Genomic DNA, 12,834 nt, shown 5'->3' on the forward strand with positions numbered 1-12,834 from the left:
CAACACACTGTCGCACGTTTGACTGTCATATCTGGCTGAGGCAGACACAAACATTGTGCAAGACCGTGCTTGCTCTGCATACAGATAACAAAACCGCGAGCTAGTCTGTTGACTGCTGAGGGAGCATTAATCTCTGCAGCGCAATGAGCTCACTGGGTAACGAGCAATGAGATTTATAGATACTGATTTAATAAGCAGAAAGCATTCCTGTTTGTGGACTATGTCCACGACGAGTTGGTTTTCTTTCTTTCTGATTTATACGTCTGGTGGCAGCTCAAGTGGAACTTCGTACAAAGAGACGAGGGCCGGGTATCGGTTTCAGTACTGATACGTAACTGAAATCAAAATCTCGTCGATACCTTTCTTTGAGAAATGTTTTTCCACAAAGCCCCCTTTGCATTCAACAAAGAATGTATTCGTTTTCAGTAAAGATGTCAAAATTAGCAGAATTTTGCTTCAGATCAGGAACTATGAACTTAACTGATCAAAGACAAACTAGCCTAGGTCCTTCATTCCAGCAGCAGTCAGACTCTTTAATGCAACATCATAATGTAGCACTGCTAGCTGTTTCCGCAATATGAGCCATCACTGGACAATATTCTGCACATTGCATATTTATTCATGTATTACTCTCCATTACCTTCAACTGTGCAATATGTCATTTCTATTCATCTGTATATCTGTTTATATACTGTCTGTTTATTGTGTACATGTTTGTTGTATTACTATTATTATTATAACTAATTCTATTTCTTATACTTTATGCATATTTCTTCTCCTATGTCTACTTAATGTGTATTTGTGTTATTCTGATGTGTGTAATTGTTTTTCTTGTGAGCTGCTGTAGCACATGAATGTCCCCAGTGTGGGATTAATAAAGTCTATCTTATCTTATCTTATATTATCTAACCCTAAAACGTTTCTGTCAGCACCAAGAAGGCTCTGAGCCCTAACACACACAAACTGTCTACCTCCAGAATCTAAAAAGCAGTATTACAACATTCTGGGAGGGGGGGGAACCCTGAAATATCTGCCATCTGCTAATGCAACTTCCTCTTGATCTCTGCACAACTTGCACTGTGTCCCAAATGTTTGTTATTCACACTGAAAAAATGGAAAATGTAAGAATAATTCTGCTTTATTACAACTCGTTTCTTTTTTACTTGGTTGTGGTTCTCATGACTGTCAGCTACAACAGTCAAACAAGACAGGAAGACGTACCAAATCCCTTGATTTTTGAGCGTACTGTTGGTGGACACTATTGTCCAACAATGCAATGCACAAAAGACACGGAGAAGCTACTCACAGCTGCAAAAGATTCTGATGTGCAGATGGTGGTGAAACAAGAATACGACACAATTTAACAGACAATAAAGTATTTAATGTATAAAAACATTCAACTCTCAGTGGAGTTTAATTAGCAGTGACACTCCAAAGTTATCGTTTTATTCATCATCTGGCGCATACATCATTTCCTGTTGGTTAACCATACACTGGTTTCTTGTATACCAACTGTAGAAAAACTATACTCTGAAGAACTGCTATATATAGATCATACTGTAAACTATGTACTATGGAATTGGGACACTGCTCATGTACTCAATCAGTTTTTGTAATTATAGAAGATGTGAGTCAACCGATTGTTTAGATAGGTTTGTTTGAAATTTCCATAAGTAGAGGAAAAAGTGTTTGGCAAAAACTCACTTTTTTGTTTTTGCGAGCTGTGTCTGTCCACCGCCACCAACAATGTGTTTTAGCTATCATCAGCTGTGAGAAGTACGAGTGCACGACTCACTCAACTGTACACGGTAAGTATTATACGATGCATACATATTAGTATGCAACTGGGACACAGCTTCGGTGTCTGGTACCTCTAGTCCTTTTCTGGGAAAAGTCCCTCTGGCTCACAGGAAGTGATGCATTTTAGCTTCCTGTTTGTTGTAAATATGGGAACTAGGCGGTGTATTTATGTATGTGGGTGTACAGATTTCTAAAGAAAAAAAAAGACACATTAGGAACACCTACACATTTTCTTTCAGCGCACACAGAAAATAGGAAGCTAGGTGAACGTGAGGAGATATTCGCTGAATTTGACAAAAAAGCGTATTGGATTTCCATCACTTACTATACCTTTAAATAAATGTTCATTTAAGTTCAGCAATGTTGTGTCTCATTTGTTGTTGTTATCATTAAATTGTTGCATTTCATCAGTTGCAAAAATGATGATATCGACATTATATATCAGCCATCGGCAGCCCTGCTGTCTAAATATTGCATCGGTCATTAAAAAACCCATATCGGTCGAACACTAATTAAATGCACAGCGGATGACAGGTGTTCTTTGTTACCACATTGCAATTTGACACGCTCTGACTATATTTATGTCTAATACAGGCCACCCTGGAGTGTCCAGAGACCTAAAGATGCTGTCACATTTTCTCAGTCACCATAATTGGTTGATGATAGGCCTAGTTATATTTATTAAATCAAATATATATATATTTCTGCCTGTGTATCCACTACAACTAACGACGTACCAGCATACAAACATAGTGGTACCAGAGTATCTGCTGATATTAGCTTTACGAAGCATAAACATACATGGGTGTTGGGAAATTATTTTTTATCATTGGTGGTACTCTTACCATTTTGTACGTGTACACAGTATATGTTCATTTTGCAAAATCCTGTTGTCCAAAATGAAGGATTCCAAGCTGTGATTACAAACTAACAAGTGAGACATTAGTCCATTATGTGTGAAGAGTTTGGTGTGATGTAATAATACAATAACAGTGAAACACAGTACATTGCATTAAACATCAAGCTGAGTATGTTATGTCATTTTGCATGCTTTTACCATATTGTGATACTGAATATATTGGTATTGTAAAAACAATGTTATTAACATGTGCCAATAATTTCAGCCATATGACCAGTCTAGGCGTATGACCCATCCCTATGTAAGCCCTTTTGTTTAAAAAAAACTCTGCATACCAGACATATGTATTGGGCATTATGGGTGGAGAAGACTATTGTATATTGGTATTGTCTTGTGCATCACTAACTACAACAGTAAGTTGTTATAATCATCTGATCATGATATGGTGCAAGCCATGCAGTCAGCTGACAGTGAGACACGGGAAGGAGCTGCAGTATAACAGGGCTGCACAGTATCAGTACACCCACATCATAGCTTTTCAAAGCTGTTCAATCATGAAGCATTAGTACAAGATAATTACTATTAACGACAGAGACCGTCATCGAGAAGAGTGGCAACCTCTGTATTTTACACTTCAGTTCCCTCCAGCACTGAGCCACAGCAGCTTAGCCCACAGATGCTGGCGAGCGTCCTCATGTGATATTTACTGTTCCCCAGTGCCTTGCCGCCCCACCAATTTACAAGACAAGTAAACACAACATCAGCACATAAAGTGGGCCAGCAGGGCCTACAGATGTGCAACAAAAGCAGCAATGTGCAACAGTGTTACAGCTCCTGTTAAACAGCCAGCATTGTGGGGGCAGAGCTTTTCAAGTACTCGGGATTGTTGCTTTCTTGACTTGGAGAGCAAAATGTAGGCCTACTAATTTTTCAATAAAATTTAGGAGTCAAACGTTTGTGTAAAAAAATCACATACAGTGCAAAATATTATATATAGCCAAGTTTTTTGTACTTTTTTGTATATTTACCCAGACAGCAGAGCTCTTTGATCCCCTGACAGCTCTGCTGGTGGTCTGTTAATGTAGCTGCTGAGAACACACAGCCAGGATGACCATCATGTAACTTTTAGCAAAACCTCATTTACAAAAAACGTTCATTTAAACAAAACTACATGTTTCGTAAGGTTAACTAACTCTGGTGCCATTAGTTACAACCCCTCTGTATACAGTACATGAAAAAATACAGAAAAAAAAGGAGTTAGGCTATAGTCACGCCTCAAATTTGACTTGACCCCGCGTGTCAAAATAAAGACAGCTGCTGGACTACAAGGCTAAACCATCACGCGCTAAAACCGAAACTAGCAGCAGAAAAAGTAACTGCAGCAGCTGCTTAGCAACACTTCAGGATATGCAGCGGCAGCCAGGGTCGTACACACCTACACAGTTACACAAGTGCTGCTGTCATTTTGCAACACATCACTATTTGAAAAATAAAAAGGTTAAAGGGCGTTTCTTGACGGTAAATAGGTATAACAGGTAGCTGAATAAACAGTGACAAACTTCCAAGCGCCATTAGGCCTGCTTAATTGGGTGTAACGTTAGTCCAAGAATTCAAGCCTCAACCACCATAAACTTCATTAATTGTTAACATTTTGTAGGAGCCCGCCTGTTTTCCCCACTATATCCTCTTCAGCCAAAATATAGCCTACCAATGCGCCAGAAAGCAAGAACTGTAAAACGTTAACTTACATATTAAATTAAAAGCTGCTTTGAGAAAGATACAGCCGAACGAGCTTGACATTTTTACAGTTTGGTAAAAATGCTGAAAGTCATGTTGTCCGTCGTAAGTTTGCCTACACAGAAACACAAAATACGTTTTTCGTTGCTTCACTCACCCAAACTGTTTGTAGAGGAATCCATAATCCGAAGATGAAGTTGTGGGCAGTTTCTCTAGAGGTAGAGTCTGGACTGAGGTGTGTTTTCCATGCTGTGAGAGGAGTGTCAGAAGTCACACTCGGGGGACTTGTGTCAAATTGCCAGCTTTAGCAACAAGAATACCGGAAACGTGGGCAGTTTTCCTGTACATTGAGCGCTATTGTTTATTAAAGATACAATTTATTAAAAATGAAATCATAAATCAAGTGAATATTAAACGATAGTACTTATGGCGATAACAGTTAATGAGATAACGAAATAAAAACAAAAAAAACACATCGCTAATTAAAAGATTGAAAGTGTCCTACGGAAGTTCTGTATCTCGTCATGGCTAGCTTGACACTATTCGCGGAAGACCACGCGTGATGATGATGAGTTATGATTATGAATGTCAAAAGTTGCATCAAAGTTGCATGAATGAACTCTCTCCAACAGTTATTGTCTCCAGTCTCAGTGTGTGACACAGCAACGAGTATCTAGTAGTGTACCAGAAGAATGCAGTATGAAACTAGCAACCCAACTTTTCCAGGCTACACCTCAGCGCCTGTCAAATACAAGCTGAGACTGCATTTGTTTGGAAGTAATTGTCGCCACCAGGCGACAGGGTTGTGTAGTGTGTGCATTATACCTATCATTGACGACCCCAAATCTTCAACAGTATATGCCCAAAATACGACTGGCTACGAATATAAATATTAATGATATCTTTCATTAGCTTTCACTTGTCACACTTGTTTAAATAAATCTAGTATAAAAAGCCTAATGCGCATGTGTTCTTTTTTTTTGTTTGCCTTCACAGCATGGGTAGTGCCACATAATAACTATTATAAAAACAGGCGCCAAAATATATTTACGACAGGACATTTTAGAGGAATGTACAACACAGTTCAATAAATAAGTTAATTTACTGCAGCGGACGGAAAAGGACTTTGCGGAACAATTCCTTTTTTGCGCTAATGTTTCTGTTATTTTGGGGGAAGCGAATGTGTGCAGGACCAGGATGTTCTGCCGGCTTTTCGTCATCGAGGCGTCAACAGGGTGATTTTTGAAGGAGACTCATTTCTTCGTACGTTCGTCAGCATAAATGGTGGGTATTCCACCAAAATAAAACGTTCAAACAGAATCGAGTTAAGTGTATAAATCTATACGAGTCTAAAATGTACATCAGTCGTGTATTACCGTTTACTGCTTACACTGTTTACAGGCTATATTAGCTCATATGCACGACCCCTTCCTCCCTCCTGACTGAGGTCTAGCTTAATACTTGAACAATGGCTGTAACGCTATTACTTCAAACCTCTGATATTGACTTTGATTTGTGTCTATCCTACTGTCTACTTTATTTCCTTATAATGCCCATATTTAATGCTGTTTTTTCTTGCACTGCTGTATAGTTTTTATATTACAATGTCTACATTCCTTGCATTATTGGACTTATTTGCACTACCACCATGACACACACTCCCATAGAGCACCTTACCATAGAGCACCTTACCTTCCCTGTCACTGCAAGCGTCTCATCCCTTAGTACATTCATGTGGATTTTTTTATTTAGTATCTTTTCTTTTATTGTCCATATTATTCATGTGGATTTGTTATTTTATCATCCTGTTTATGATTTGTGTGTGATGTCTTTAAGCTACTGGGACCTTGAATTTCCCCTAGTCTTACCACAGTCTTGAGTGCAGGTTTGTGAAAGAAATGAAGCTTTTCTCGATACTGTCCATGCAACGTTCATTGTGTCCCTCTTCTGCAGTTCCGTTCCCTGAAAGTCGGCGTGATGGCTCAACCATGAAGTGTGCCCGCTGCTTCCTCCAGATGCAGTGTCTCAGACTGGTGGGCCAGTCGGTCAGGTCTGCTGCCCAGCATGGTGTTCTGCTCCGGTCAGCCTCCTCCAGTCAGCCTGACATGCTACATAACACCCAGGTAAACTTTAGTCTCTACTCAAAATATTGGTCATTTCATGAACTTTTCCTGAGCGATGAGAGTAGGAGAAAATCAGATATCACAATGTGTTTGACCAAATACCTCGATGTCGATGTTGCGACAATATTGTAAGGTTGACAATTGGTGCTTTCACAAAATATTTAGATTTTAGATAAATAACCATCATAATGTGGATATAATGACTAAGTGGGTAAAGGCAAATAATAGAACAGCTAGAACAGTCTGGTAAGTTCAGGAAGTGACATCACTTTACTGTAATGCAGCCTTTGAAACCAGGAAAAGACTAAACTTACCATGTAACGATGATTATATATTATATATATATATATATATGCAAGTAATATCGTTATCGTGATATTCAACAACGTTATTGCGTATTTTCCTGATATTGTGCAGCACCTATTACAATAAAAGTCTCACTTTTTTCCGTCTTGCCAACAAATTGTAGGTGTTGAGGCGTTTCCACGGCAGCCCAGCACATGCCAAGAGTCGACCCGTCCCTGCCAAGTTCATCAATGACGACGACGAGAAGAGGGACAAGTCTTTGGTCACCCATAACGACCTGTTTGAGCAGGTGGCCAAAGAGGTCAAAACCAAGGCCACGTTTAACAAAGTGGTGGACGTCTTCATCAAGAGAGACATCAGGCGGCGGGGTCACGTGGAGTTCATCTACGCCGCTTTGAAGAAGATGCCAGAGTTTGGCGTGGAGCGAGACCTGGTCGTCTACAACAAGCTGCTGGATGTTTTCCCCAAAGAGGTGTTTGTGCCCAGAAACTTCATCCAGCGAATGTTCAACCACTATCCCCGACAGCAGGAGTGCGGAGTGCAGTTACTGGAGCAGATGGAGAACTATGGTGGGTGTTTGTTCCAGGAGTCAGCCCGTCATGGGATTTAGTAGGGCTGGGTAACGTTCAAACAGTTTAGATACCGCTACCAATATCAATACCATGCCTTTGATAACTGGTTCCTGAACTGATGCTTTTTTTCGATCTCTGTGCTAGGGCTGAATGATTTGGTGGGGTTGAGGGGGGGGATCAAATTGCGATTTTCCACAACTCCAAAAAAAAAAATCATCATCCACATTAAATATAATAATGAAAAGAGGAATAAAAAATGTGAAATCAAATGTTAGACCAAACATGCACTAAACTAAATATTTTTTCCGATAAATCACGGCCTTCACGATTAGCTGATCACGGTCTTTCAAATCGCGATTTCGATTTCCTTCCGTCCGTCCGTCCGTCTTTGTCCGCTTATCCGGTATCAGGTCGCGGGGGTAGCAGCTCCAGCAGGGGACCCCAAACTTCCCTTTCCCGGGCCACATTAACCAGCTCCGACTGGGGGATCCCGAGGCGTTCCCAGGCCAGGTTGGAGATATAATCCCTCCACCTAGTCCTGGGTCTCCCCCGAGGCCTCCTCCCAGCTGGACGTGCCTGGAACACCTCCCTAGGGAGGCGCCCAGGGGGCATCCTTACCAGATGCCCGAACCACCTCAACTGGCTCCTTTCGACGCAAAGGAGCAGCGGCTCTACTCCGGGCTCCTCACGGATAACTGAGCTTCTCACCCTATCTCTAAGGGAGACGCCAGCTACCCTCCTGAGGAAACCCATTTCGGCCGCTTGTACCCTGGATCTCGTGATTGCGATTTTGATTTGAAAACGATTAATCGTTCAGCCCTACTTTGCGCGTAATGCAGACTTTTCCCTGCGTGCCTCTATGACGTGTAACGTTAGACAGCCAATCAGCAGCATTAGTAGATCTTGGTAGAAGCATGCTGCATTCTTATTGGCTCCCTGACGCTGATGAGATTTGCTCCTTAGGTATAGAAATTTTGGTATTGAATTTTGAGGCATTTTTCGATACTAAGGAGGCAAGTCAGTCGGTCCCTAGAAAGTATTGAATTCTGTACCCAGCCCTACATTTTACCCTCTTGCCGAGTTGGATCAGCTCCAGGCATTTTGCAACAGCGCTGATGCTGAAATGCCTGTTCCAGTGAAACGGTTACACCAAAGGAATGCTGAGGTATTTTTCTAAACTCGATACTAGGTTGGTGCCTAAAAAGTATTGAATATGTGGGTAGCTCCCCTGGTAGAGCACGCCCATATTTGGAGGTGTACTCCTCAACGCAAAGGGCCGCGGGTTAGACTCCGACCTGCGGCCCTTTGCAGCGTGTCATTCTCTCTCTCCCCTTTCACGTCTTCAGCTGGCCTATACAAATAAAGGCCGAAAATGCCCCAAAATAATCGTTCTCATTGAATTTGTTACACAGCCCTATCATTTAGAGAGGGTTATTCCACACAGGGAGGGATCTGCATGCATTCTCTCGAGATTTCAAGGAAATGTCTCAATGATTGTGTTCCAGGTGTCATGCCCAACATGGAGACCAAAGTCCTGCTGGTCCAGATCTTTGGGGAGAAGGGCCACCCCATGAGGAAGTACCAGCGCATCATGTACTGGTTCCCCAAATTCAAACACATAAACCCCTTCCCCGTCCCCCAGCAGCTGCCTGAAGACCCAGTGGACTTGGCTCGCTTCAGCCTCACTCGCATCGCTAACGACCTGGATGCGAAAGTCACCGTCTACCAGGTACAACCGTACCCTTTGGATTGGGAGATAATAAGGATATAGACTAGCCTGTATAAAACTACAGCTATCATGAACCACTTCATGGGAGCTGTAGTTGTTCATTTTTTCATTTAATATGTTTGTTTTTTTTTGGAACATTTTAGCTATAGTCTGTCTGAAAAACATGCAGCTTTCTGTCCCTCCATTTTTGTAGTTCACTACTCAACTGGCGTCCGTCCGTCAAGCTGTTTGTTTAAGGCCATTTACAACAGAGAGGTTTTTTTTTTCTTTTTCTTTTCTTTTTATTGTTGTTGGTTAAACTATCAAGGTTGAGAACTTTCAGGCTCAACAACATTGCATAGGATTTTGAATATGTAGCATCTCTGTCTAGAACGACTCGCATAATGTTGAGTACGTTTTTTTTTACTTCATTGTCATGTTATAAAATCTGTCTTTGCCAATAATTGTGTGTTTATTCGCTCTTCCCACTAGCTGCCCTCTACAGACATTACAGAGAGCGGAGAGCAGATCACACTGCCACATATAGTAGGTATGGAAACTGTTTGAATGTGTTGTAGCAGTTTACAGGATTCCCACTGCTCATGGAGTGAAACTCTGTATAGTCCTGTAATTTTGCAGACATATATCAGATATGGTCTTCTCTGATCAATAATTGCAGTAAATGATTTTTAAGGAGGAAACCAGAGAAACAACATTACCAAACCAGGAACCTCTCCATCAGACCCATATCCATCCAGACTTGTGCTCAGTCTCTTTGTTTTCTTTCCTTCCTGTGTTGACTCCAGGCATCCAGAGCCCCAGCCAGATGCAGCTGCTGGCCCAGCACAGCCCCAGCAGGCCCGTGTTTGTCGAGGGCCCCTTTCCTCTGTGGCTGAGGAAGACGTGTGTGTACTACTACGTCCTCAGGGCTGACCCCACACCGCCTGACGAGAAGGTGGGGAAACCCTCTGCTCCTATCCAATATTAAGTTAATAACCGTTAGTACACGCCGTTGGTGTTAATGATGTTGTGTGAAATCAGTGTTGGACAATTGGATTGGATTTGAATAAATGATTTAAAAAGATCAGGAAGAAGAAAAGGAAGGATTGATAAAGATGTGTGTCTGTGTCTGTATGTCCCTCCCTCCCTCCCACAGGTTGAGGAGCCCTTTGACCCAGAGAGGTGTTTGGCCTTCCCTCTGCAGCTAGACCTGGATCTGGACCGTGACTTTGGGGACGAAGAGAGCTTCGATGTGGAAGACTGTAAGATTTAATTTAGTGATTGTTTCTGACTTGTGTTCAGGGTTGTTTATATGGATGTTCATGATTAACCGTTAACCGACAATAGGAGTTTTGACCAATTAACACTATCAGCTTAAAGCTATAGTGCATAGTTTCTGTCTCCCCCATGAGGAATTCTAAGTAACCCATGCGTCCACATGAAAAAAAAAAAAAAAATCCGTCAAAAGCGCCAAAAAAAAAAAAGCGCAGAAAAACAAAAGACCTGTCAAAGAACTGTCAAAAGCCTAAAAAAATGTTGAATAAAAACGTCAAAAGTGTCATGCACTAACTGAATTCTTGGTTTGCCAACAGCACATTCATGGGTTGTTATATCTACTTGCCTGACGGGGCGTTTTTGCCTCGGGCCATCGGGCAGGGTTTAAAACTTATTTTTAAACCCTGCGGAAAGTATGTCCGAGCCTCCCAGATGGTGAACTGGGACTCCGTTGCCTGCTTGTCGGTTAACAGTTAATGATCGTTGGGCTATGGGTTAGAAAAAAACTAAATTAGCATCCCTAGTTGTTCAGAATGAAGGCGTGGGAGACCTGATATGGAGTGTGTAATGCAGCTGTTGTTGTGTGTCCTGTATCCAGTGGATGAAGGTCCGGTCTTTGCCATGTGTATGACCAGCCAGGGAGACCAGGCCGTCCTCAACCAGTGGATCTCTGGGCTCCAGCAGAACAACCCCATCCTGGGTCAGGTCCCCACTCTGTTCCGACTGGACGCAGGGCCCTGGGAGCTGCAGGGGCCGGCTGACACAGAGTCAGCCCACCACCACAGGACAGACCCGGGGCCCCAGAGAGAGGAGAGACAGCCTGAAGAAGACGAAGAGCCGAGGAGAAGCCAGGGGGCCAAGTGGTGAACAGCAGTCAGACTGTGAAATCCTATCTAGTGTATATATAGCTGATTCAGAAGTCTATGTCCATGCTGGGGTAGGGGGCTGGACTAGTGTGAGCTACTGGTTCATTTAACTGGGGAACACACCAACTCAGCACAACCTGAGAGAGGAGGATGCTGGTAACATTCAGAAATCAAATAAATTAAATTGAACAAAAAACGCGTGCTTCGTCATTTTCACTTCAATTTCAATTGTATTTATAGTGTCAAATAGTTACGGAAGTTATCTCAGGACACTTTACAGATAGGTAAGTATAGACCACACTCTATAATTTACAAAGATCCAACAATTCCCCCCAAGAGCAAGCAAACTCCCTTTTAACAGGCAGAAACCTCTGGCTCTTTGTGTGCGTAGGTTTAGTCTATTTTTTTTAAGCCCTTTATTGGACAGGACAGCTTAGACATGAAAGGGGAGGGGGGGGGGGGGAATGACATGCAGCAGAGACTGAGTCAAGGACCGAGCCTCCGTACACTGGTGCGTGCTCCACCAGGTGAGCTACCCAGGTGCCCCAAGTCTACATTTTAAGTGATCTTAAGCAATGGATCCCAAACAGGGGGCCAGGACCCCCACAAGGGGTCATAAGGTAGCTCTTAGGGGGTTGTGAAATCATTTACATGATAGGAATGCAAAAAAAAAAAAAAAACATATTTCTACCACACAAAATCATGTTGATTTGTTTGCTTCAATTTATGGTAATCACTTCCAGTAAAAAGTAATTTTAAGAAAACTGGTCCCAACCATAAACATATGCTGGGGGGGGGGGTCAAAGTAGACACTGTTTTATTTTGAGGTTTTACAAGCCAAAAAGGTTGGGAACTGATCCGCAGTAGGGACAATTTGAAGTGAATAAATAAATAAATCTATCCGTTTACATATTTCCACATATATATCCATTTGAACCTAACAGGTGATGCTAGTTGTGCATCCTTTTAGGTGTTATTGTAAAATCACAAACTGAATTGGAAAAGCTGCATGGAAAAAGCAAGACTTGGTGAAATCTCTTAGAGTGATCATATTCTGCTCATTTTCAGGTTCATAATTGTATTTAGAGGTTATATCAGAATAGGTTTACGTGGTTTAATTTTCAAAAAACACCATATTTTTGTTGTACTGCACGTTGCTGCAGCTCCTCTTTTCACCCTGTGTGTTGAGCTCTCTGTTTTAGCTACAGAGTGAGACATCTCACTTCTGTTCCATCTCTGTTGGGAGTCGCACATTCTCAGTAGCTACAGTCATGTGAAAAAATTAGGACACCCATGCTAAAGGTGACTAAAAAGAGGAATAAAAAAAATCATCTTTTGGATGGTGATCTTAATGCCTTAATTAAAAAAATGAGGAAAAATCCAATCTTTAAGGACACCAATTTTCTTTGTGAATGAATAATGTAGCGTAAATAAATAAATGTTCTTCCTTAAAATACAGGGGGCATAAGTAAGTACACCCCTATGTTAAATTCCCATAGAGGCAGGCAGATGTTTATTTTGAAAGGCCAGTTATTTCATGGATCCAGGCTACTATGCATCCTGATAAAGTTCCCTTGGCCCCCCCATC

At 41.8% G+C, this 12,834-nt stretch overlaps 2 protein-coding genes across 4 annotated transcripts in view; one reads left to right on the plus strand and one right to left on the minus strand.

Moving 5' to 3' along the window:
- The window catches only part of eml3 (EMAP like 3), a 57,274-nt gene extending 52,217 nt beyond the window's left edge, over positions 1-5,057 (minus strand). The window contains exon 1 of one of the 3 annotated variants that reach the window (XM_078276360.1): positions 4,554-5,057. In XM_078276360.1, coding sequence (XP_078132486.1) covers positions 4,554-4,578 — 25 coding nt within the window. In that variant the 5' untranslated portion in view covers positions 4,579-5,057. The remainder of the gene's footprint in view (positions 1-4,553) is intronic. The other 2 variants (XM_078276359.1, XM_078276361.1) reach the window with 2 other exon arrangements.
- A 515-nt stretch (positions 5,058-5,572) lies between these two features.
- ecsit (ECSIT signaling integrator) lies at positions 5,573-11,669 on the plus strand. The gene is made up of 8 exons (XM_078276293.1): positions 5,573-5,680; positions 6,350-6,519; positions 6,989-7,394; positions 8,903-9,126; positions 9,598-9,655; positions 9,912-10,060; positions 10,262-10,367; positions 10,979-11,669. The coding sequence occupies exons 2-8, from the start codon at positions 6,385-6,387 to the stop codon at positions 11,245-11,247; spliced, it is 1,347 nt and encodes a 448-aa protein (XP_078132419.1). The 5' UTR covers positions 5,573-5,680; positions 6,350-6,384; the 3' UTR covers positions 11,248-11,669.
- The last annotated feature ends 1,165 nt before the right edge of the window (positions 11,670-12,834 follow it).

This window comes from Sander vitreus, chromosome 19 (genome assembly GCF_031162955.1).
Source record: "Sander vitreus isolate 19-12246 chromosome 19, sanVit1, whole genome shotgun sequence".
NCBI lineage: Eukaryota > Metazoa > Chordata > Actinopteri > Perciformes > Percidae > Sander > Sander vitreus.

What these genes read in the sequence shown, in the direction of transcription:
- ecsit (XM_078276293.1), top strand. Translation starts at nt 6,385, where the DNA reads ATGAAGTGTGCCCGCTGCTTCCTCCAGATGCAGTGTCTCAGACTGGTG. An exon ending in CGAAAGTCACCGTCTACCAG is followed by an intron (nt 9,127 to 9,597) that starts GTACAACCGTAC and finishes TCTTCCCACTAG; the next exon opens with CTGCCCTCTACAGACATTAC. An exon ending in GAGCTTCGATGTGGAAGACT is followed by an intron (nt 10,368 to 10,978) that starts GTAAGATTTAAT and finishes TCCTGTATCCAG; the next exon opens with TGGATGAAGGTCCGGTCTTT.